Consider the following 26,991-nt stretch of genomic DNA (forward strand, 5'->3'; position numbering starts at 1 on the left):
CTGCTATCATTTTATTAGCACCAGGCAAAGCCTGTATTTAAATGTATAACATTTATTTAAAGTGACCTATGTAACGTTTTCTTTTAGAGCTTGTACTCTTATGCCCATTGTATGGGTGTTACAATCTTATAAACATACAACCTGATTTTCCTTGATACTATACACATCATCCTACATGTGTAGGACTTAGGGGCCAATGTACACTTTACAGCTGCTCTGTGTTCTGGCCAGTAAAATTATGGAACAGTAGATTGCCCCCATTGCATGAAGAGTTTCCATTTCATTTGCAGTCACCACCAGAATAGCCATAACATGTAAATCTGCCAAACAGGTAAAAGAAGAAGAAGAAGCCTAAAATGTGTTTCTCTTTAGATGTGAAATGAATAACTGTAAGGTCTGCAAGGAGGATATGCTGTTCTCCACCACTCCTAGCTAAAGATAATTTAATCTAGGTTTGGTTGTGGAAAGAAATAAAAGACTGAAACAGCAGCTTCAGCCTGCCCGTGAGATAGGCTGTGAGGTACAGATTTTGGCTCTGTAAGTTCTCAAAAAGTGCCTTTTTGGTGTGAGGGGAAGAGACTTCCTTTCTCTGGCAATCTGATATGCATCAGTGGCAGGAGGACACTGCCATGACTTGGGAAATGATCCCACTACCAAAACAACAGCGGCCAGTAGGAATTCTGCACCAAACTCCCGCTGATATCAGTAATGGCAAATACTCAACTCAAAATAGCCACATGATGAGCTATTTTACTGTGACAATAGTGCCATGACCTTGCAGTTGCTGGCAAGACTATTTTGAGTACAAATGTACAGGAGCAAGAAATCTTAGGACCTCTTTCTTGTGTCAAATAGGTTTCTGGGGGAAAATATTGGGGGGGGGGGATGGATGAATTCCTATGCCCCACAAATAACCCAGAGGTGCATTTTAAATAAAAGCACACATTTTACTCATGTAAAAACATGCTGATTCCTGGACTGTCTGTGGGCTGGATTTAGAAAGTGATTGGGCTGGATCCGGCCCCCGGGCCTTAGTTTGCCTACCTATGCCATAGCAGAACATGGAAGCACAAGATCTAGTTATCCTCTGCTTTAAGAAACAGGTATAACATTTTAGCACATAAAGGAGGTAACTAACACCCAACCTGTTATATTAGCATGGATTATTCATCAGTATTAATTAGCAGCGGCAATGCAGAAATGCAGAAGAGAAGACTGCAAGTTCTTGAAGATGTACAATATACATTAAAAACTAATTTTAAAATATAAATGAAATAAATACATGAACAACAGTATTACAAAACTAATGCCTTTGGTTGTTTCACATACACCTTCCCTGCTCTAACCAAGTTGTATCATTGCAACTAGACAGGAGTGAATTGTGTCATGTGACATTGATTGCTTTCTTCTGTCAGCATCGCCCTTGAGCCAGTGCCACTAACTGGACTCATCCACTTCAGCCCCGACTGGGCTAGGCGAGCTGGATAGCACTTCCAGAGACCACCTTCTGCACAGGAACAGGTCAAAGTGCTGTGGACTCACAGCTTAGTGTTGTGAGACCAGATTCACTCCCACAAGAAGACAGTCGTTGCACAGCAGAGTCTAGTATAGCAGAGTCTAGCAGAGCATATAAACGACTCGGAGAGCAGCTCTGTAGAATATCTTCTTTATTCTATAACTACAACTATAATACACAACTATATACAGAGCTAAATAGGTCTAAGCATAAATGAATGCTGCACTGCACTGAGTGTCTATAGCTGCTCTTAGCAGCAACCTTATCTATACATCTCTAACACTCAGTCTCTCTCTCTCTCTCCGACACTGACTGACTGACTGATGTTAGGCTGGAGCGGAATAAGTAGAGAGCAGAACACCACCCCTCCTCTCTGGAAAATCACCAGACTCATCAGCAGATTCTTGGATATGGGAGGGGTGAAATCTCCTCATCTTCAGCTTGAGATGGTTGTTTCTGATGCCTTAAGAAATAGGTGTTGTCATCTACAACCTACAGCAAATACTATCAGGGCTGGGGAATGTTCTCGTTTCTGTTCAAACAACTGCTGAAGCATTTCATGTTAGCATTTAGAAAGAAGTCATCATTATCCTTGTGAGACTAATCAGTTTCATGTATATTTCACAGCATGAAGTCCTATTTGCACTATCATTATCCTGAGACAGTAACTCCTGAGCTCAGGGCATTCTAAGATTTGTTCACATGCTCATATGAAGAGAGAAGAAAGCTGAATGTTTATTTCTATTAGGTGATGGTTTACTATTTCAATGAAAGAAACAAAGACCTGAAAATGACCCAAGATTTAAAACAGGCATAGGCAAACTTGGCCCTCCAGATGTTTTGGGACTACAATTCCCATCATCCCTGACCACTGGTCCTGTTAACTAGGGATGATGGGAGTTGTAGTCACAAAACATCTGGAGGGCTGAGTTTGCCTATGCCTGATTTAAAAGGCCTTGAATCAAGCTTGTGTTGCTTGGATCATCAATGGACTACTAGTAAGCTGGTACACAGCTCCTGGGTATTGGAGGTCTAGATTGGCTGCAAAATGAATGGATGTGTACAACACCACAAATATGTGTTGGATTTTAATTGGGTGGCACTGCTAACTTCATAAACCATCCCCATAACTTTAAGATGGTGATGATTTAAGCCAGTGTAAATCAACCTGCTAACTCCTTTTGTCATGTGAGTCAATACCAAGAGGTAGGCTGACGGAGTCCACTCCTATAAAAAACACTGGGATGGGACTCCATCAGCAGTAGGCAGCGAGACTGGAAACCAAGATGACTGTAGATGTATTCATCCTCTGGATTTAGCCCATTAAGTCAACAGAGGAACACTGAGCTGGGATGTCTTGATGCTTTTCCTTGAACGGTGGACCTCCTGCAAAAAGTTAGCCATCTCTGCAGATAAGATTGGGAACAACTTTTTAAAAATCCAGCCCACATCCATCTTCAGAAGTTTGGAACATGCTCCTATCTTCTTCATAATGACCATATCTCTCCCAACCACTTTCCTTGACTTCTTAGAGCATATTTTCTAATCTTATGTAGGGACTACAAGATTGGAAAGCATGCCAAGTTCAGTAATTAAGGCATTTAACAGTCAGTAGGTACCATCCCATTTATGGCTCTCATTCTGGGACATACTGAATATTTTAGTGACCTTGAAAAATCAAGCCCAGAGTCCTTAGTCTTAAAAAAGAAATAATCACATTAGGCAACCAGTTAATTAGATCTCACTTAATTAGCAGACATACTCCTAATAATTTTTTGTACTTCTAATTAGCTTCTACTGGCTAAGTCTCATTTAATATCTTATTCCAGTTTAATTAGAATTTTTCCATAAATGGGATTGATTTGGTGCTTACTAGGAAAGTTAAGATAATACCTTGCCATAATACTGTCAGTTATGTAACTTTATCCTGCTAGTTTAATATTTTTTTCAGGGTTAGCTGCTCTGAATTTTAAAGTTGGAGTGGGTTCAGAATCAGAATATTTTGGATTGTGTTCAGCTAACTTTAACTCAGAATAGATCCATTGAAATTAATGGACTTAACTTAGTCATATTCATTAATTTTAATTGGCATACGCCATGTAAAACTTTGCTGAATACCTCCTATTCAAAAGAGATTATTACTGTTGATGCTTAAGTAACAGTAATTTAAACAAGACTTCAGCAAAGAAGAAATGAATGTTTTGTGTATGGTATACAAGATGTGAATCAGAAAGTCTAAAACATGATATTAATATAAGTGAATGCCAGCTGCTGGAGAACGTGACAAGTGCAACAAAACAGCAGCATAAACATACTGTTTGCAAGCCCTCTTGATTTTAATTGTATTCTCCAGCAAGAACACACTTGCTTCTTAGCAGATTTTGTCTTCCTATAAAAAATAATAATGTGGGAACAATCTGACTAAAATTGGTCATTTCTTAAATTCTATTTAAAAGGCTTAAGCACAAGCCTATGGAATAAACAAAAGTTTCAGAAACTTGGCTGGTTCATTTTCTGTGTTATTAAATGTCCTTTTAAAATGAATGGAATAAAAACTGTGCAGACATGCATAATGCATAGTAAACCCCGCAGTTAACTGGAGCTGACACTGAAAAGGCTTTGGCTATAAGAGTCTGTCTATGTTATTGTTTTTATTGTGCAGTAATTGAGTCATTCCTACTCAATTACTGTGGGCGTTCTAACCATCTCTCCGCCTGCTAGTACATCAGCTTCAGGGCAATGACATTTTTCCAGCACTCAGGCAGCAGCCTATTCCACACCCATCCAGGTACTCTTGCCTACTACCATAACAAGTAATAAGTGACATCACTCCAGCTTCCACCATCACCACATGCAGGATTGTATAGCCAATTCATGAACCTTTTTAATTTAATTTTTCCTGTTCAGTTAGTTGGCGGCTGCCTGCTTCCCCGTATCTCAAGCACACAGCTCAACTTTAGAAAAGCACCCTAAGCAATTATCCTACTGCTGCAATGCTATACAGTTATACAACTACCAAAAAACACAAGGATCATTGGAGGAGAGAGACTGTAGGCAGGTGTTTATATAATGGTAGAAACCTTTGAGCCAAATGGGTGAATTGGAGCACTTGGGTCTTAGAGGATGGCATTGTCCTATAGCGGGCACAAAGAAAATCTGGTGGGATGGAGATACCCAATGGGACACAATTTTCCCTGGATAAAAGCTCTATAGGAAGGGCAGAAGTGGTGTCTGTTGAGAGTTGTTCAGCGGAATCCCTAATCTGGACCTTGTGTAGAAATAAATAAGCTTTCCATCCCCAAGAAGGAGTTTCAAAGCTTTACTGCCAAACAGTCTTATATACTATCTACAAAGGATAAGTGTTACAAAGAAACAAAGTTAACATATTGCTCTCAAGTCGCAGGCAGTGCTGTTCAGTCCTTTATGCAGTGCAGTAAACTTTCCTCTCTCTGGTCCCAGAGAGAGATCCTAAGCTTGTTCATCATTGCAGAGCTTAGCTTCATCTGCCACTGCTGCTGCTGGCCATCACTGACTTTTCAAGTTTCCTCTTCTGCTTTGAAAGATGTGCAGCTGGGTTTCTGGAGATGAGTCATCAGGTAGCCTAAGCCTGGGAAATGGAAAAATGCCAGCCTTTTGCTTTCACCTAGAGTAGAACCTCTCACTGAATGTAAACCTCTGTTTTCCAAATGCTAACCTCTACAGATGTTTTAACCTCAGCATGTACAAACATTTTATGCACATTAAACTTTTAGCTTTAACAGTGTCACTCTGCACGTCAAAGAGAGCACTGAGTCCAACAAGCTAGAAATCCCAAAATGGCAGACTTCCCCACAGAATCATTGTGGGTGATGATATTGGCCTCCTGGTGTTATTTTGTCCTAGGGATGTCCTATTGTCCCCCTGATCAAAATGTTCAGGGAGATCGTGAGATGATGAATGAAATCAAGGAAACATTCAAAAGAAATGATGTTGTCGTGGTAGTCAGATTTTTTTTTTGAAGAAGTATCTTAAGATTAGTGGGACGCGGGTGGCGCTGTGGGTAAAAGCCTCAGCGCCTAGGGCTTGCCGATCGAAAGGTCGGCAGTTCGAATCCCCACGGTGGGGTGCGCTCCCGTTGTTCGGTCCCAGCGCCTGCCAACCTAGCAGTTTGAAAGCACTCCCGGGTGCAAGTAGATAAATAGGGACCGCTTACTAGCGGGAAGGTAAACGGCGTTTCCGTGTGCGGCTCTGGCTCGCCATAGCAGCGATGTCACACTGGCCACGTGACCCGGAAGTGTCTTCGGACAGCGCTGGCCCCCGGCCTCTTGAGTGAGATGGGCGCACAACCCTAGAGTCTGTCAAGACTGGCCCGTACGGGCAGGGGTACCTTTACCTTTATCTTAAGATTAATAAGGAACCAATTCAATTCACACCACAACTAGGTCTCCTTTACTAATTTTTTAAAATTATTGGTCACATGCCTCTCAGTTGTACAAAAATAGAAAACATTTTCTGACCTCCATGTTTCTTCTTGGTTGTATAATGTTTGGAATTTTGCTCTTCTAGAAAAAATAACATGACATGTGGGAGCCTCATGCAAATCCAGATTCTTATTTTTCTTTCTTTCTAAATATATTAAACATAGATTTTAATATTATACAATACAGTCGCAACAAAGAAAAGAACATAGCATTAAGATTATGGTGTCATTCTGCATGGTCTTAAAACATTGGCAGTCTGTATAGGTCCTCCACAAACAGGTTTGTGACGTTGTTGGAAGAGCTTTACTTTCTTTTTCCTTTACATATGAAAAGAAGGGACAGCAGGTTTCAGGAAATGTATTTTCCTTTATAACCCCACTTGAAACTCTCCTAAGGCCAGTTAGTCATTCTGAACCTAGGATTTCCAGTGATACACTATCATCACTACACGTGAAGCTACCAGTGGAAAAATAATTAAATCTTTATGCTGGGTAGTAGGGTTGGAATCTGGGTTTAGTTAAAGCAGGGCTAAGGCTGGGTTTGGCATCTTTGAGATAATATCAAAGACCCTGGTCCAAAATATATACCGTAAATAATTTTGCATTCCCACTAAGCATGAAAATACGTTCGAAGGTTCCCATAGCCTCTCCAACAAAGGGTGTGTATGTGTAGGGATTTATTGATTTGGGCTAGATCACCAGAGTCCAATACCACCTAAGAATGACCTTCAGATAAGCTTCTTGAAGGTGAGATGAGATAGTTCTTAAGGGTGATGTCCATTCCCCCATATAGTATTCTACAAGCAGATGCTTAAATCAGATTCATGTCAGTTGCTTGGATGAGTCCAAAGTAGGCAGCTTGTGCTGTGGAGCCAGATTGCACGACATTGTTTATGTTGAAGCTGTAGCAACTAAGGCCAGAATGGTTCTGGAGCACTGCTGTCAGTTTCAGTGCTTCACTGACAGGGGACCAAAGGAAGTGGCTTGACAACTGGAGTCTTAGTCATAAAAAGATACGATGCTCGGGCTATATTTTTAAATGTGAACAGCATAGCAAACGGAGCTCGAAATGCGATAGAAACCTTCCTCCCCACACCAGAATCTTAAACGAGATGTCTCACCATTTTTTCTTTCAAAGGGGGAGGAAAAAACCTTAAAAGTTGCTTGGCACACAGTGTGAACTATTAGAGTCTAAAAATCTCGCAGCATAGGAATAAAGTGCTTATGAGAGTAAAGCCTTCAAATAATGTAAAGGCTTGACTGACTCACACAAAACTTCGGCATTTAAGCCTTGATCCTAAATGTATTTATGTGGATCAAAACAGCGTCTCTTTCCCCACTTCTTGCGGCCCGGGAGTAGGGGGGCGGGGAATGCTTCATGAAATGTAAATTAAAACCTAATACTGGCATAGTCAATTTGACTCCAGGCACAGCTGCCCAGAACAATAATAACTAAAAGGACAAACTATAGGGAGTAGATAAATGGGAAGATACCAGTACAAGAGGAATTGCCCAGCCTTCCATTCTGTATTCAGTCTGTTGTGCTGGGATTTGGGCATGGCTAAAGAGGAAGAAGGAGAGAAGTGTGGTGGTACAAATGGAAGGAACTGAAATTGAGCTCAATCTCAATCCCTTTTCATGTGTATCCACCTATCAACATGTGTATTGTAGTTATAGCACACACTAAATCTATAGTAAGGGTAAAGGTAAAGGTACCCCTGCCCGTACGGGCCAGTCTTGACAGACTCTAGGGTTGTGCGCCCATCTCACTCAAAGAGGCCAAGGGCCAGCGCTGTCCGCAGACACTTCCGGGTCACGTGGCCAGCATGACATCGCTGCTCTGGCGAGCCAGAGCCGCACACGGAAACGCCGTTTACCTTCCCGCTAATAAGCGGTCCCTATTTATGTACTTGCACCCGAGAGTGCTTTCGAACTGCTAGGTTGGCAGGCGCTGGGACCGAACAACGGGAGCGCACCCCGCCACGGGGATTCGAACCACCAACCTTTTGATCGGCAAGCCCTAGGCGCTGAGGCTTTAACCCACAGCGCCACCCGCGTCCCTATCTATAGTACATCTATAGTAACTACATGTAATTTGTCATCTAACATTCTTTTGGACGAAAAGCCACCATGTCACAAAAGCCACCATTGAAGTGGATTGGCAACACTACATTGCGATGGATGGAGAAGAGGGCAAGGTTTTAAAATACAACAAATATATCAGATTGTGTTTTGGGTGGTCTAATTCCCCAGCAAATGAAAGCATCTGCCTTGTTTGTATGATTAAAATAGCGGCATTTGTTATGGTTTGTTAATCTAGCTTTCAAATGTAAGCATGGGCATTTTAATTAGCTGTATACTGTTTGTGTGTTAACTCATTTCGCATTCGTTTCATGCAAGTCTAATTTATCATATGTGTGTTCATATTCTGCATACATAGGCACCGAAAGATAATAATTAGGAACATCTGTTAACATTTACCACAAGCAGATGTTAAACAAATTACAGCATCAATTCGGAATAAGGCATATAAGTATTCCTCGGTGTTCAATGAATTACATGCTATTCACTAGTACAGTTGTACTCTTTCTTTTTTTAAAGATGTATATAATTACTTACAAAACATTTAATATGCTGTTATGATAAAAATGAAAACATCAAGAGTTTCAGCTGAAATTTCCACATTCTTGAGCCTTCTATAATTAAAAATTAGGTGCAAACTTGGATTATGCTCCTAGACTGCAATCATGAGTTCATAGAGAGACAGAGAGATGATTTAGCAGTCTACCTCTCCCAAGACCCCAGGTACAGCCCAGATCCCAGACTTCACAGCAGGGAATTGAGGTTGACCAGGCTGGTCAGTTGTCCTATGTGTGGTGTGAAAAGCACCCCTGCTTGTGGGAAATTTGTTGCAATGGTTCATTCTGTGCAGTGGTGGTATGTAGAGGTGGAGATGGTACCACTTGGCTCCTATGGGGGGCACTCTGCAACCTGAAACTCTTCACATAGGATTGCAGCAGGATTATTATTATTAATACTTATTAACCACTCTTTGCCATGAGGTCCCAAGGCACTCTCTTCAACTGCCAATGCCCAAACTTCTGAGGGTGGTGAAACAGCCGAGAGGACCTTCTTTGCTAATCTAAACACCCATCAGGGTCTTGTAGGGAAGGAGACAGTCTCTTTGGGGCCTAAGTCATTTAGGACTTCAAACAGTAATGTGAGCACCTTGAAAGGCCCTGGAGATGAACTGGCAACCAATGCAGCTGTTTTAAAACAGAGGTTATATGAATCTAAATGGACTGCTGGCTAGCGTTCTGGCCACTGCAGTTTGCAGTTTCTAAGTCGACTGCGAGGGCGTCCCCATTTGACCATTTTGATACAGGATTCTTTCCCTGAAACTGCAGCATTCAAAGATTGGCTGAGAAATGCCTGTCTTCTTTTGAAGTTTATTTGGATGGCACTGGAAAGCTTGAAAAAAATATGGTTTGAGTTTACTTCAAAGATGAGATGACAGCTTCAAGGAATCCTTCCCCCCTGCCTCCTCTTGCTAAAGCAAAGCAAGGCCCTCATCTGGCCACTGCTACTTCAGGTTCAGTCACAACCGTCTTTGAACATTTTGTTCCTTTCTTTAAAGTGGTTACAATGATTCTAAATAATCTATCCCCTCGAGAGTGTTAGCTTAAAAAGGAAATAAACTTTGTGCTGCATAAAGCAATTTCAGTGCTTTGCTGAGCCTAAGGATATTTGTCTTTTGAATGGTAGTTTTCTTGGGTATTTAGCTTTCTGGTCCTTTTTGAAAAAGAGCTGTCGTCAACAGTCTCAATCTACTAGTTGTGTCTTTCTCCTGATGTTTCCAACCTGGAATGGCTGGATCCTGAAAAATGCCACCTACACATCTCAACTCCTTTAGGTTGCATTGCAATGCAGAGTCTTTAAATGCAATATCCAAGTACCTTTGGGATATCTTTGTGTATCTGTTTTCTGTGGGAATCTTGCTTGTGCAAAGCTTCCTGCAGCAAACATGTAAAGGATAAATGACAGAGGTGCATCTTTAAATGCTCTGTGATTAGTTGAGAGTAGGCCAGTCTACTCTTCATTGGCTATCCTTTGCTTGCCACTTCCAGTACAGTATCACGCCCCCTTTCACTGCACACTTTGGTGTGTAAGAGAAAGAAAGAGGAAAGGAAATGGGCATATCCCTTCAGTCACTGAGTTTGCGGTCATGTGCACAATTATCTGGAAGTAAGCTCCATCAACCGTAGTAGATCTTTCATCTGAGTAAACATGTGGACAGTGGAATTTGCTGCCAAGGAGTGTGGTGGAGTCTCCTTCTTTGGAGGTCTTTAAGCAGAGGCTTGACAACCATATGTCAGGAGTGCTCTGATGGTGTTTCCTGCTTGGCAGGGGGTTGGACTCGATGGCCCTTGTGGTCTCTTCCAACTCTATGATTCTATGATTCTATGTATACAAATGCACTATGAATCTTTTGAAATTCATTTGGACCATTTTAATGAGGAAGGGAATGTTGGTGTCCTATCGCTATGTTCATAGAGGTAGTGGCTAGGGTGCTGGACTCAGACTAGGACTGCAATCTTGCATCAATTAGGAGGAAGCCCCATTGAACTCATTGGGACTGACTTCTGAGTAGACATGTAAAGCATTGTGCTGTGAGAATGAAGAGTCTTCTTTTTTCATTTCTTGTTTATTTTAAAATATTTATACTACTTCCCCAGGCAATGGCCATCCAAAACAACTTACAACAATAAAAGCTGCAATGATTTGGTGGGGGGAGAGAATCTGAACTGCGTAAGACCTAAGAAATTTCCCCATAGGAATCAATGGAAATCATTTACTTGTTATGTGACTGCTTGCCTAACAGATGATTTCCTGAGTACACAATGTGTTCAGATCATGAGATCTCTGTGTATTGTCTTCTGTATATCTTCTGAGCTCCAGGTGTATGACCTTAATTTCCTAAGTTGAAGGCCACTGACGTTGCATGGCATCAACTAAGGAAGGGCAATCTATGTATTTATTCCATAAATAAATCCATCGCTCAGGAATTTTCACATCAAATTACAATTTTGTAAATTATATAAAGAAACTACTTTTAAAATAATAAAACCATATTATAAGTAAATAAATTTCTAAAATTCCTTACTTATAAGCCCACCTCAAGAACATTCCTTTGAACATGGATTTTTTTTTTTTGTATTTGTTTCCAATAGCTTTTCACAAAACATTTTACACAGCAATCAATAAGCATAAAGAACAACTTATTTAGAATGCCTGCTGAAATTGAAAGGATTATTTTTAGATTATTCAGTCATTAGAACTGTGCAGAAACCCCAATAAGCCAAATTATTGATTAGAAATAGTAAGCATTTTTTTTAATGACCAATTTTACATTTTCTCACTAAAGCAATATTCCAGAATGCAATTTATAACTGCAGGAATAGCTCCTTCAGTGGACAAGCTTTTATATCATTTGGGCAACCAGAGACTGTGGCACAACAAAAACAATCTCATGGTATTGCTCTGTGCCTTCTCTTTCCATGCCTGAAAGCCTAGTACTTTGTGGTTAGTTTTTTTTCCCCATGCCAAAATGAAGATATTGTGCCTTTTGTTGCTATGCCAACCAACTTTCTATTGCGTACAGTATCTCTTAACACTGGTTGATATGGCAACCTTTCTCATTACACTTATACTCACCAAAGAGGTTGTTGGCATACTTATTCACACCAAAAGGCATGCTCTTTGGGAGGCAGCTTTCATTGTGCTAGAGACCTGCAAAAATGTTGGCGTGCCACTTGGCCTTCATTTGGAGCCAACACATTTTCCAACACTAGCTAAAAATATGCTCTGAGGTAGGTAAAAGAAGTCAAAATTAACTGTCCTGCTCCTTTACTTAAAGAAGCACAACAGAGATAAGTAATTGATTTGGCACTGACCTGTTACTATTCATAAAGGTAAAGGGACTCCTGACCATTAGGTCCAGCCGTGGCTGACTGTGGGGTTGTAGTGCTCATCTCGCTTTACTGGCCGAGGGAGCCGGCATACAGCTTCCAGGTCACGTGGCCAGCATGACTAAGCCGCTTCTGGCAAACCAGAGCTGCACACGGAAATACCGTTTACCTTTCCGCTGGAGCGGTACCTATTTATCTACTTGCACTTTGACGTGCTTTCAAACTGCTAGGTTGGCAGGAGCAGGGACCAAACAACGGGAGCTCACCCCGTCGCGGGGATTCAAACCGCCAACCTTCTGATCGGCAAGTCCTAGGCTCTGTGGTTTAACCCACAGCGCCACCCACATTACTATTCATAAGAAGCCCTTAACTGTTATAAACTTTCTGTTCTTAAAGGACCTGCAAACACAGAGAGAGAGAGAGAGAGCCTCCTGCCCACTATATAGGTAAAAAAGGTAAAGGTACCCCTGCCCGTACGGGCCAGTCTTGACAGACTCTAGGGTTGTGCGCCCATCTCACTCAAGAGGCCGGGGGCCAGCGCTGTCCAGAGACACTTCCGGGTCACGTGGCCAGCATGACATCACTGCTCTGGCGAGCCAGAGCCGCACACGGAACTCCGTTTACCTTCCCGCTAGTAAGCGGTCCCTATTTATCTACTTGCCCCCGGGGGTGCTTTCGAACTGCTAGGTTGGCAGGCGCTGGGACCGAGCAACAGGAGCGCACCCCGCCGCGAGGATTCGAACCGCCGACCTTTTGATCAGCAAGCCCTAGGCGCTGAGGCTTTTACCCACAGCGCCACCCGTGTCCCGTACTATATAGGTAGCAAGGCAATAATCTGGGAAACTTTGATGGTCATGTCCTGCAACACAGAGACTTTCAAAGTCTTGGGATAAAAAAGCTGATGGGAACATTTCCTCTTTAAAAAGGTGTATTCAGTTCAAGAAAGTTGAAATGAAATATCCTTATTCCAAAGAGAACAAACCTTGTTTCCACTCGTTTATGCTGGTTTATGAAGCCAGCATGAAAGCAGCTTCATCTTCCATTACTGAGCAGGAAGCTCTTCTCTCCTCTTTCTCAAAAATGGGAATATGATGGAACTTTTGGGAGAGTACAAGATAGCTGTGGCGTGCCTTTCCTGCTATTTATTCTTTTCCCCAGCAACACAGAGTTCTTTTAGACGGCTTCTAGTTTAATCAAATTACTAATATTGCACTATAATGTGGTTTTGGTGCTACACATATACCTGTGGGTTTTAGTAATCTAGTTTTTGGTTCCAAATTACTTATTAGAGGCCAATAAAAATACTTTGCAATTTTATTACTACTAAAACCAAGCTTTAATTAAGCTATAACTGGTAGAGAATGCATTTGTTCCTATCCTCTACATCAGAAATTGCAGAAAACACCAGGGGGTATATTGTCCTTCTGACGATGCACTAATAGAAATTGTTCATGAGCACTGAGAGCGGAATATAACTGCTATTTCTCTGAACAGTAGTGACAATCATTCTCCACCAAAGACAGTTTTTCATCTTGCAGTATTGTATCGTATCCCCTGAGAAATTCATGTCTGATTTGGGATTCTGAAAAATCCAGATGGATGCCCAATTCTAGTGTAGCTTCTCTCCCATGCTTCCTTCCATGCAAGTAATTCCAAAAGTGTTCCCATAGAGGCAAATGTTACACCACACAAGGCAGCAGCCCTCACAAAAAAATATTAGTAATTTATCGGTGCACATTTGAGGAAGAAAATAAAAAGTTGAATCTTTCCCTACACATTTTCTTTTTAAAAAAGCAACAACCCAGTGACATTTTAATTACACAGAATCGCACGGTGATATGCCACAGAACTCAAATGTTGAACACAAGCTAGGCTTAGAATGAAGTGTATCAGACAAAGAAAATGTACAAAATTGATTTCAGAAGTGCGGTATATATGACTTAAGTTTCTTCTCTTCTCTCCACCAGGACTACACACTGACAATGTATTTTCAACAATACTGGAGAGATAAAAGACTAGCCTATGCTGGGATTCCTCTCAACCTTACGCTTGATAACCGAGTAGCGGATCAACTATGGGTGCCTGATACTTACTTCCTAAACGACAAGAAATCATTCGTGCACGGTGTTACTGTTAAGAATCGAATGATTCGCCTTCATCCAGATGGTACGGTGTTGTATGGCCTCAGGTATGTAGCAGCGTGATCAAGATTTTTCCAGTATGGGTTTTGTGCTGTTGACCTTTGTTCCCTTGGTGTTAAGTTATCATAGACCCTGTGCCACCTATTGTGCATCCTCTAGCGTTTCTCTAAAAGATTCCCCCAGAGAATAAATGACATTGCTAATACAGTGGTACCTTGTCACTCGAACGGCTTGGCTCCTGAACAAATTGAAGAATAGAAGAAGAAGAAAAGTTTGGATTTGATATCCCGCTTTATCACTACCCGAAGGAGTCTCAAAGTGGCTAGCATTCTCCTTTCCCTTCCTCCCCCACAACAAACACTCTGTGAAGTGAGTGAGGCTGCGAGATTTCAGAGAAGTGTGACTGGCCCAAGGTCACCCAGCAGCTGCATGTGGAGGAGCGGAGATGCGAACCCGGTTCTCCATATTACAAGTCTACCGCTCTTAACCACTATAAGACACTGGCTCTCAACGCGGCTCCCGACACGGCTTCCAATTGAGTGCAGGAAGCTCCTTCAGCCAATCAGAAGCTGCGCCTTGGTTTTCAAACAGTTTCAGGAGTCGAACGGACTCCCAGAACAGATTAAGTTCGAGAACCAAGGTACCACTGTATTTCCTAATTTTGCCAGGTTTTCTTTGCTTCAAAATTTAAGCTATCAACTCATATCCAAGTATCTATCAAACATTCATTTAAAAGCATGTGGTCTGTTGAGACTTGCACTCCAAGGTCTAGTCGTGTGTGAAACTTAACTCCTCATCCTTCCTGCTCTTTTACCTCCCACCCCAACAGAGCATACATTCCCTCCTATCTCTGGGGTTCTACATGGCAGTTCCCTCAGACAAACATGCCTTTCTGGTACCTTAATGCCATTGTGTTAGTGGGACAATGAAAAGTGTGTAATATATTTAATGTGGAATATCCAAAGCACTGATAATGAATCACAAGGTAAAGTGAAACTCCTATTGAAGTCACCATGTGGGAGGCTGCTAGTTAGGGCTGCTATCTCATGAATCAGTTCAGTCATATAGAGAGTCTCCATATCAGTGCCAGCAGGGAAGCTTTCAGTTGATCAAACTGATTCATATGATAAGCAGCAGTGCCCAGGAAAGCACATGCCTGTGACTTGTGAGTATGGTGGAAATAACTCGAACTGGGTGAAATCAGGGCACAAATTTATTGACTAAGCAGCATGTCAGAATCTGCCCTTATTCACCTCCCAAGTCAGATCAGAGTTGTTTGTACTAAGTGTTCATTGATTCAGTTCACATCAAATGCTTCATTTTCAAAACATTTTTACACTCCACACTCTCCCAGAAACCCCTGGACAGATTGAATCCATGCTGGAGGGTCTCCTCTGTAAACTTCGCTCACTTTGGCCAAAGAGGATGGAAATTACACAGGGAAACACAGAGCTTCATTGTGTACAGAGTGGCTCAGAATTCAAAACACAGATCCAAGTGGACAGAGCGACTCAGAAAAAAGATTGGAATTTGTTTTTAAAGTCACAGATACTGATGCAAGGGGTGGGGTATGCACACCTTTATTTGAGATTATGAGGCCTAACAGCTTCCTAGCCTTGAAGCAATAAAATCCACCACTTCCCTAACATTGAAAGAGGAATCTGTACAATTCCTGAGCTCCCCCCCCCCAAAAAAAGATAGAACTATGCAAACCCTGAATTAATCCAAAAGCATCAAGCCTGAGAAACTACCCAGTCTCAGAAATAAGAAGCTGTGTTGCTTGCTATGGTCTTGTTTGTGAAAGGAGCAAGATATATGGAAAACACATTCCGTTTTAGCAAAAGCAGGATTCGTTATGTTTTCAATCCTGCTCATTTCCCAGAAAAATATGAGCAACCCAGAGCCTCTCTACTACTGCCTCAGTAGCCAGTACTATAATACCACAGTGTTGCATGCCACCCCAATATCCAAGCGCTGCAAGATTCCAAGGGTTCCGGGTTCTTACGCAGGATTAGTGTTTCCTTTTGGCAATGAGGCACAGCAGAAACTGTGGTCTCTTTAAGAGCTTATGCTGGAGGGGTTCACAGCATGAACACACCAGAATGGGTCTTGTTACTCCCATAGCTACAGCCTTAAATTCAAACAGAAAGCAAATATTGCTCTCAAATGTTGCTCTGGTTCTCTCTCCAGCTTGCTGCTTTACTTCTAGGTCACATCACTGCTCCCCAAACACTCTACTTTCAATTATGGCTTTATCCATTGAGAGAAGGGGCCCCTGCCATCTGGCGCTGTGGGTTAAACCACAGAGCCTAGGACTTGCCGATCAGAAGGTTGGCGGTTCGAATACCCGCGATGGGGTGAGCTCCTGTTGTTTGGTCCCAGCTCCTGCCAACCTAGCAGTTCAAAAGCACGTCAAAGTGCAAGTAGATAGGTACCGCTCCGGCGGGAAGGTAAACGGCGTTTCCGTGCGCTGCTCTGGTTTGCCAGAAGCGGCTTAGTCATGCTGGCCACATGACCCTCGGCCAATAAAGCGAGATGAGCGCCGCAACCCCAGAGTCGGTCATGACTGGACCTAATGGTCAGGGATCCCTTTACCTTTACCAAGCCCCTTAATCTCCCTTAACACCCTAAATTCCCCTTAATGTCTCATCACCCAGGTTTATCACCTCACCAGGAGGGTAGCCTGGCTATTCCAAGAATCTGAAGCCTGGATTAAATTCTAACATTTGTTAGATCCAAGGAGAAGAGGGCTCTGGCACCCAGTTTAACAATGCCATACAATAGCAACATTTTGTATATAGACCAAAGCCCAACAGCAGCAGTAAATAATGACTCAATGTTAAGTTGCTCATGTCATGCCAACCTTTAATTCAGTTCAACAAATAAACACAAGATCTGAAGACAAATTGCTGAAAGCAGCAAATCTCTTAAAGAAAACAAATGCTTACATTATCTCTTCAGATTGTAAGAGCTAATTCCATTCTATCCGCAATTTAGTCTTGGAATTTTATTAAACATGTCGAGTAGATGTAAATTACAAAGACTTCTGTGGAAATTAAATCAGCTCAAGGGTATTTACTTCAAACTATTTTCAAGCACTAGTTTGTTGTATATGTCTAATTATATAACTAATAATATTAATCTAAATGATATGAAACTGTGACATGTTGTACAGAGTTTAAAATAATAATAAAAACCTTACCAGCAGCAGCTTTGAGCATTGCTGCTATCTACAAATTCATCCAGTACACTACTTGTATGCATGTTGTTCTTCAAACATGGCAAGTCTTGTTACTTGAGTGTGGATATTCCACTCATTGTGCTGGTGTAAGACAGTTGTGGAACTTCACAGCTTGCTGCTGGTGCCACACTGATTCAGAGCCTCCCAACGGCCAATGGAATACATTCCCCTCAGCCATGGGGAAATCAAATTTTACCCCTCTCACTATGTCAGCCCAATTGTGGGCAGGCTTTAGGAGGCATCAGCAGGGGGAGCGGGCAGAGCCAAGTGGAAACTTGGTGTTGTTTCTGCTTGCGTCCACTTCTTTGGGATTTAAAGGGGCCTGCCTCCTCGACTGGCAGTGCAGTCTACATTGTGAAATAACAATGCATTCAGATGCCTGAACTTCTTTAGCAATTTCTGAAGACAGTCTCAACAATTGCAATTAATGGAGATTACCTACTTCTAGGTGCATGCAGGGCAAGAGATTTGTTGTTGTTTAGTCGTTTAGTCGTGTCCGACTCTTCGTGACCCCATGGACCAGAGCACAAACTCTGCAAAACCAGAAATAGTGTCTTGGTTAGAGACATTTAACTTGGTCTAAGAACAGAATCCGAATAGTGGAAGGGCACCAGCAGCGGGAGGCCTCATTAGGGAAAGCGCACCTTGGTTTAAGAATGGTTTCGGTTTAAGAACTGACTTCCAGAACAGATTAAGTTTGTAAACAGAGGTACCACTGTACTGCAGATTTTATGTTCATACAGAAAGAACTCAGAAAGACAAATTCAGACATAATTGTAGGAGCCACACACATATTTAAAAATATGGAGTGTAGATAACAAAAATAACTTTGTGTAGATAACAAAAATAGCTTTCTGAAAACTATAATTGTCTATACAATCCTATTCTTTCCCACCTTCCCCTTCACCCCATTTTAAGGTAGTTACCATGGTCATGAGCATTGTGAATAATATGTCAAGCCACAGAACACTTAGATTTCCCGAAGTATAGTCAGCTTGCACATTTTCAAAGAGAAAGGTCAAAGTGGCCAAAATGTGAGATAAACACAAAGTGACTGCTAAATGTATTTACTTGTTTATTTATAACATTTATGAAGAGATAAGTATCAAAACCAACCCAATATTTCCAAATGCATTTAGGCAGGCAATGTCTACAACATTTGAAAACAATAATTAGCCACTGTTTGATAAGGTTTCTACTTTAGTTATATTGCAATAAAGAATCGGTCTTGTATTGTAGTCAGGTATTGCTACATAGTTATGCATTGAAAGAAAGAAGAATAACTGCTCCTTCCTTTCTTTGATACATAACTTCCATAAACACTGGCCTAGGTTTTGAGCTGCTTGGTTTAGCTTATTGCAAAGATGCTTGAGGTAGCCCTTATCAACACAAGCTTCCTGTAAACAAGGGGAAAGGAACGTTTAAAGGTCCTTGAATGTGCCATCAACAAGTGGTAGAACATTCCTTTGTGAAGATTTATGTGTAAAGATGAAATCCCTAAACTCACTTAGCAGGAAGTAAATCCCATTGAACTTTCTTATAATTAGTTCTGAGTACCTTGGTTTAAGAACAGCTTAGTTTATGAACAACTTGGATTAAGAACGCTGCAAACCCAGAAGTAGGTGTTTTGGTTTGTGAACTTTGCCTTGGACGCAGAACATGTTCTGCTTCCTGTTGAGTGTGTTACATTTGTAAATTGAGTCCTGCGCTGCTATGGGAAAGCACACCTTGGTTTAAGAACACTTTGGTTTAAGAACCGACTTCCAGAACAGATTAAGTTCATAAACCAAGGTATCACTGTACGCAAGAACAGGAATGCATTATAAAGTTTACAGTGGTCATGTAAGTGTAACTTGGGGATAAATTTTGTTATACTTATCTATTTTTTTTAAAAAAAATCCTTGAATATGCTGCTTATTCCAAGTGTGCAAGCTGTGCAACATTTTATATCAACAATATAGGAGTATAAGGAATACAGGCATATAACTCAAAACCACAGAGAAAAGCATTGTACCATAAGTATTTAAAGTGTGTTTGGCCACATATATTCATTTTAAAATGCATGCAAATGCACGATAAAGGCTAGGAGCTCCCTTGATTTATTGAAGCAAATCATTTTATATTTGTTTGCTTAAAGAACTTGATGCAAGCAGAAAAGCTCAGGTCTTTTATTTGTCCGATGCACTAAACTGGAACTGCTTGCAAAACGATTCCACTTCTTTAACAAATAAATAGGATTATATAATTACCAGAATGGTGCTTTTTAAAACAAGCTTGATTGCCCCTTAGCTTAAGGTAGCATGCTTTTCAAAAGGGGGATCATTTGGTGTACATGTTAAGTCACAGCTGCTGCTGTCATACTGGAGAAATACAGTCTCCCTGTAGTAAATAGTCTTGAGCACCTTGCCTGGGGAATTAGCTGGGTGCTAGCAGATGTTTGGTAAAAAGGAATTCATCCCTGAAGCCACAGACCAGCTGCAAAGGCACTCTTCAGAAGCTGTTTCAGTCCTTAAGAGTTTTGTTAATTTTTTTTATCCTGCATGCTATAATGTGAACCCTTGAGAAATATTTTGCAGCTTTTCCTCCATCACCCCAATTCATCTTCCATTTGGCCGCACCAGTGCTGATCAGTCTGTTTTCCCTCATTCAATGAAACTGTTTGCTTTGAACTTCATTGGACAAGTTTGCTGACAAACTCCATAGCAAGCTCACATGATCAAGCCACAGAGTAGCACTCTCAATGCATAAAGCATTATGTTGAAGCACTTGTTTAAAAACCACACGTTAAGGTTGCAACTGTGCACCCACTTACCTGGGAGGATGCGCCATTGAATTCAGTGGGATTTGCCTCTGAGTAGACATGCTAGCTGAACTTCCACATGATTGTTGGTTATAGTCTTCTGTGTCAAATCAGTTTGATCCTCAACCTGCATGTGTTAGATTAACAAATAATGTCTTTGGTTCTAAGTAGCACTGTGTTGTGATAGAGATAGCATGGAATGTAGCAGTTTTCTAATCCAACCAAGCTTTGCCCACATTGGACCACCTCTTGCAGCAAGTGTCAGCCTGTGTGGTGTAGTGGTTAAGAGCGATAGACTCGTAATCTGGTGAACTGGGTTCTCGTCTCCACTCCTCCACATGCAGCTGCTGGGTGACCTTGGGCTACTCACACTTCTGAAGTCTCTCAGCCCCACTCATCTCACAGAGTGTTTGTTGTGGGGGAGGAAGGGAAAGGAGAATGTTAGTCGCTTTGAGACTCCTTCGGGTAGTGATACAGTAGGATATCAAATCCAAATTCTTCTTCTTCTTCTATATCTCAGCCATCTGCGTATTATTTTAAAAGCTCAATTATATGCAAAATTATACACAACCCCACCATATATAGTAGGTATAAGTGTCATGCCCCATATGGTACTCTATTCCTTCATCATCATTTTATAAATAACAACACAGAAGTAATTTGTATAGAGTTATATACATTGTTGCATGTATCTGTTTATGTATCTGTTTATTTACTTTAGGAAACCTGGAGCATATATGTGTGTGATATATATGTGATATGCAAAAAGGGGGCGGGGAATCATGTTTTTAGTGGAACTGGTAAAAAAATAATTTGCTTCTCATTGAAATTAAGGAGTAAGGGATTAGAAAAGGAAAATGGTTGTAAGATAAGCTTGACATCAAGGTTTGCAGAAAATTTCAGGCCTAGTACTTTGTTCAAATCTGTGTTCCAATTTTTCAAAACTGTTCTTCCCCTGAAAAAGAGGTTTCCATTTTTCTGCCCCACATTATAGAATTTCAGTGGGTGTATCGTTTTGAGCTTACCTCAACGTTTTGAGGGGCGAGGTTCCTAAACTAACAAGGATAGTCTTTTATTAGCATTGAACCTTGTCCTTTGAAAATTACCGTTAACATTTTGGATATGGCAGAATAAAGAAATATTTAATGAATAAGTAAAAACAGAGTTGCCATGTATCTGTCTGTGTTGCATTTGGCTGTTCAAAAATAGAGGCATTAGACTGGGGTACAGTACTGGATCCGACCAGTGAGCCAGATCCTTATCTTCTCCACTCCTCATGGTCCAACTGTGACGGGTGGGTGCAACCACCCCTTATCAAGCTCCTGAAGTCACAGTGATGTCAGAAGATTGACACTTGTTAAAAATTAAATGGGGTGGGGTGCTCCTCTGCAGAGAAAGTAGCTTGTGTTCAAAGTGCATCCTCCAGTTCTTTGAATATGGGTGGCTTTCTGTGAAAAGAAACGAAAAACACTTTTCAATAGAAGGAAATGGGATTCAAAGTCCTGGAGGAAGTGCTTTGAATCCTAGCTGCTGCTTCCGGTCCCCTCAACTGCACCAAGGAGTTTCTGAAGGGGAGCTCTCTTGTGTAACTGATAACTTGCTGATTATCGGGGCTTCAGCTGTGCAGGGTCCTCTTCAAGCAAAGATAAGCAATTCGCTGTTGGTGCTTTCAAGGAGCCCTGCTCTGTGCTTGGAAGTCACAAGAACTGGCTGATAGGTGCCCACAAACTCCTTTTTGTCCCAGCCACATCTACCCGCCCCACATAGGATGAAAGGTGCAGGACAGGTGAGCATGGCCTTGCCCAAATGGCCTGATGAGACAAATGGGGAGCCCAGTGGGCCACAGGCTGCCCGCCCATGAGCTTAGTCCTAGTGAAGGAATAGCAAACGATTCAGTACCTCTCTCACATTACTTATCAGTTCCTGTTTTTCTTTTCTTTTTAATGTTATATTTATTTAAGGGACTGTTGATTTATTGCTCTTATAAAGTTCCTATTGTTGCATTTTGTTTCAGAATTACAACCACTGCAGCTTGCATGATGGACTTGCGAAGATACCCATTAGATGAGCAGAATTGTACACTGGAAATAGAAAGCTGTACGTACACATAAAAGTACTTGCTTTACTAGATTCAGTTGTGTTGAGTATTTTAGCACAAATTATAATAATTTTAATGTTGCTGCTCAGTTATTTGTTTGGTTTCCCATTCACATTCATGCCACATACTGAAGTCTCAGGATGGTACTAGGGCTGGCATAAAGGGCTGACATTGTTAGGCATTTATTGAAGGCTGCACCTTAGCAGGGGTCCGCTGGCAAAATTCAGATCCCTATGCCCTTTTCTATGTCACTGCCTCATCAGCTGCCCTCTCCAAGCAAGTGAACAGTGACGGGGCAGTCACCTGACCTCTCTCTCTCTGGTTGGTGGTATGGATTGGGCCCAGAAGGGCAAGGCAAATGAAAGGGCAACAGCATCAGAGATGAAGAGGAACAGTTCCTGTGAAAGGGAGGCCCCCTGAACACACACACACACGGAAACTGACACTGGATAGGACAACCTAGGACAAAATATGAGTTTCTTAATATTAAATCTGTTGCATATGATGCAGGCAAAACTATGTCCTTTCAGCTTCTATTTATGCAAATCGGAAGGTTAAGCAAGTGTTTAAGTTCGCCCTATTGAAATCACTGCAACTTAAAAGTGTTTGGTTTTTGTTTGGATCATGGCCACTGTATTCCCTTGTTGTTGTTTTTTTTTTTTTTTTGCAGGGATCTTTTTCATTTTCGTATGTAGAAAAATAAATAAGTACATAAATACAGTAGCTAAGTTGCTATTATTTGTGGGCATAAAAAAACAAAACCCAACCCCAAAGGCATGGAAAATATAATGCCGTTCTGATTAGGCAAGAGCAATGACTGGATGCTTATCTACAACACAAGAGAACTAGTGTTCATGTTTTAATCAGATTCAGTTTGAGGAAAGCAAGCACCGAGATTCAATTTGCTTTCAGTGTGCTTTATTATGGATGAGTGATCTTGCTATGCCCCCCTCCCCCCTCTTGGGCTGTCAGATAGACCTACTTATGATTAGAAGTTCAACTTCATGTAAGAAGTAGAACCTCTCTCTCCCCCATCCAGTTGTTTTCCGTAATTGGAGTGCTCATATCATTTAAATTTGTATTTCAAGAGCCATCGCTTTCTTCTACAATGCAAAGGGTATAGGGAATTTCTACACGCCTAAAATATCAATACATGCTAATGAACACTTTTGTGTAAATTACGCTTGGCCTGCTACCACTTTCCTGTTGAAGTTATGGGAGTTTTGCCATGGATTTCAAAGGAAGAATTAGGCCATCTGCCTCAAATTTGTCTCACAGCACTTCTAAAGTCTCTTTCTCAACATTTTTCAGTACAGTACAACTCTAGCATTTTTTTCAAAAAACAAAATTTTAGTTCTTCAAATAGTAGTGTTTCAGGATACATCTATGTCATTGTTATTTAAAGGATTGAATATTCTTTTTTAGTGCATCCAATCACTTCAGAACATGCATGCCAGCTTGCTTCTACCTTCCCTGGCCCTGGCAGTGGTTACATTGCTGACATTGTAAGGCTGGCATGAAGATTGGGTTATTTTCATCTTGCTTTCAGTGCAGATTGTGCTAATGAAGGGGGAAAACCCTGCTTTTTAATGGTCCATTTCCAGTGCTCCTAATTGTGCTTCAACATAGAACCACAAGTACAAAAATCTGAAGCACAGACTCCCTGGGCTCACCGTTCGAAGGAGATTGGTCTTGATAGAAATAACATCTCTATATCTAGGGTTGTGCTCAATATTTACGGGGGGGGGGGGGGAGCTGCAAAAGTAGTCCCTCAAACCATAAACATCTGTTGTCATCCGCTCTTGTTCGTGGCTTCTTCATTGTTCGGTCTTTAGTCCTGTGGGTCCCATTTTTATAGTGTCTTCTTCACATAGGCAGCATATATGCCATTTATTTAAATCACATTTGCCAGCCCTCCAAAAAGAATCCTGGGAATATTAATTTTCTGCAAATTGTAGTTCAGTGACAGGTGAGGAACAGTTCCCATGATTATTGGGGGGGGTGATTTAAATGTGCTTTAAATGTATGGTGTATATGTGGTCACAGACCACATGATCCCAGCCAGTCAAGGATTGCATGATGACGTAATGACCGTATTTAACCAATAAGATTGACCATATATATGACAACATCACATGGCTAATTCAGAGTTAGGACAATGGTTTCTGTTCTTACTCTGAAGTGTTCCTAAAAAGAACCTCCAGTTTTAAGTCTTATTTTTTTTCACTATCTGTAACTTTAAACTTATTACATAAGACATATTATTTTTGGAGGTCAGTTCTTCAGGTTGTGCAGGAGCTACCGTATAATAAACATGTATTACTATGGCATCAGTTCTTAGCATGAAGCCAAGAATGGGATTTATTTATTTTTGTCCCTTTAAATATAAACAAGAAAATAAGGATAGATGACACATCTGATGGGCAGTTGTTCTCATCCTGGCAGCTGACAGATGTTTCAATTGGATCTAACGAAAAGAGACAGAAGTAGTGTCTAATAGGCCCATGGCCAGCTTATTGGTTTCTGAGGGATTGACGTCTGTAGTAGCCAGATAGTTGCATCACATTTATTAGTCAACAAAACTTGGTAAGAAATAGACACTTGGCTGTCCCTGCTCTACTTCTTGAGAGGGAGTGAATTTGTTGCTCTTCTGGGGCAAGGAAGACTCAAACAAAATTGTGCCTTGGAGGAATGCTGCTTTATTTTTTGAAATTGTTGTTTATGGTTGTTATCTTGTGGTTCTGTATTGTTGTCCTCTAACAATGGTCAGTTTTACATTTAAGCACCCATGATTCTAAAGCATTTGTGCTTTGTTGACAGATGGATACACAACAGATGACATAGAATTTTACTGGCGAGGTGGGAATAATGCAGTCTCTGGAGTGGAAAGAATTGAACTTCCTCAGTTCTCTATTGTGGAACACAAACTTGTGTCCAGGAATGTTGTCTTTGCCACAGGCAAGTATTTCTCATGCTTTGAATGCTCAGCATCATTAGCTCTCTTGCACATGCCCATGTCTCTATATGGCCATAGAGGTGACAAAAACTGGGTGGCCAGGTCATAGTGTCGAAAATAAAGGACTGGAATAAAAGACAACCGCGACATTCCATGTTTTTGTGATGGTCTAGAATAAAGGATATAAGTATGAACATCCCAAACTACTGTAGGGCTTGCGGGGGTGGGGGTGGGATGCTTTGGCAAAGCAAGACTGCCAACCAAGCACTTTAGAGGCAAAGTCCTTTTACCTGGTGATTTTAGGGATTTGATATGAAAACATTTTGCAGCATCCTACCTACCATTAATGCTGCAAAATATGAACCATACAGAACAGACAGTTGTATTAAAATTGAGAATAATAAGGGGCTGTAAACAAAAGCAGGGGCAACACTTAAAGGTCAGAAACTGACTGAAATGGTACAGCAAAAATAATTCACTCAGAAACAGCTTCATGAACCAAGCCACCTGTCTGAATTTTCCTGATTAAATTGTTTTAGGAGAATTGCCTATATAGGCAATTGTATAGCCAAGCTAATGGATAAACATAGTAATGGAGAAATAAGTATTGATCCCACCCCCCCATAAAAAATATTTCTTTCTTTTTTAAAAATTATTAGGTTTTTATGTCAGGTTTTTGTTCTAATTATGAGCACTGTAACAAGTCCTGACAGAATTCACTATTTTGATCATTATTTTTAAGATTTAGGGTTATCTAATTTAAACATCCATGAGCTGGGATCAAGGGGAGGAAGGCTATTCCACCATCTTGTGGAGATGACATCACACACACATTTACAGTAATATGTGAAAATTACTTTGTAAATGTTAATTAACTATATCTCTGTTCTTCACAAAATTTCAAAAGGTTCAAGAATCACGACATACTTTATCTAATATGCATTAGCTTCAATGTGAACTCACAAAGTGATTTTTATTTGAGGTTTTATAGGTAACAAAACAGCCCATCAAATGTGTTTTTGCTTCTGTAGAGGAGGAGCATATTCTGCCTTTACTAACGTCATCAATAGTTACATTGGAGAATATATATAACTAACTGTTATTTCCCTTGTTTTCTAATAGGTGCCTATCCAAGACTGTCACTGAGCTTTAAGTTGAAGAGGAATATTGGATACTTTATTCTTCAGACCTACATGCCCTCGATACTGATTACCATTTTATCGTGGGTGTCCTTCTGGATCAATTATGATGCATCTGCAGCAAGAGTTGCTCTCGGTATGGAATGAGGATGAATGGGGCATTACCCTGTCATATCCTTGTAGGAGGTTGTTACAACAGCCACATATTTAAGCACAGGTGACAAAGGATTGCATGCAGATGGGTGAGTGGACTGGCGCAGGAGGGTTGGAGCACTTCCCAGAAAATAAACAGGCTGTCAGATGAGGGAAGTCCCCATTTCGACAAACAGCAGAGAAATGCAGTAAGTTGCTACAGCTACAGTCCCCAGCAGGCGAATAAAGACTTTTCACAGGTTGGGCTTTTTTGCAATCCTGTGTTAGAGCTTGCCTCAGATCAGAAGTGGTTTGTCCAGTGGGGTTGGAGCCACAGCAGTAGCCTCCCAGCAGCAAAGCAATGCTGATTACTGGTAGCAGGAGGTAAAAGACAGTGACAAAGTTGGGGATGCCTAACCAACAGAGCCAATCCACTGCTCACACCACTGTATGTACGCAGCCTCAATCCTGCCACTGCTTCACTCGTCCTGGTAAGCAGTAGCGGCTCTATTCCCTTTGCTGTCGAAGCAGTTGGGTGAT

At 41.2% G+C, this 26,991-nt stretch overlaps 1 protein-coding gene across 3 annotated transcripts in view; it reads left to right on the forward strand.

Annotated features, from left to right (window-relative positions):
* The window catches only part of GABRB3 (gamma-aminobutyric acid type A receptor subunit beta3), a 187,763-nt gene that overhangs the window by 152,435 nt on the left and 8,337 nt on the right, over positions 1 to 26,991 (forward strand). For 2 of the 3 annotated variants that reach the window (XM_083437921.1, XM_083437922.1), the window contains 4 exons: positions 13,912 to 14,132; positions 22,141 to 22,223; positions 25,045 to 25,182; positions 26,303 to 26,455. In XM_083437921.1, coding sequence (XP_083294047.1) covers positions 13,912 to 14,132; positions 22,141 to 22,223; positions 25,045 to 25,182; positions 26,303 to 26,455 — 595 coding nt within the window. Of the gene's footprint in view, positions 1 to 11,673; positions 11,846 to 13,911; positions 14,133 to 22,140; positions 22,224 to 25,044; positions 25,183 to 26,302; positions 26,456 to 26,991 lie in introns of those variants that run through there. The other variant, XM_083437923.1, reaches the window with a different exon arrangement.

Source organism: Podarcis tiliguerta (genome assembly GCF_965153285.1).
Source record: "Podarcis tiliguerta genome assembly, chromosome: 4".
In the NCBI taxonomy this organism is placed as follows: Eukaryota; Metazoa; Chordata; class Lepidosauria; order Squamata; family Lacertidae; genus Podarcis; species Podarcis tiliguerta.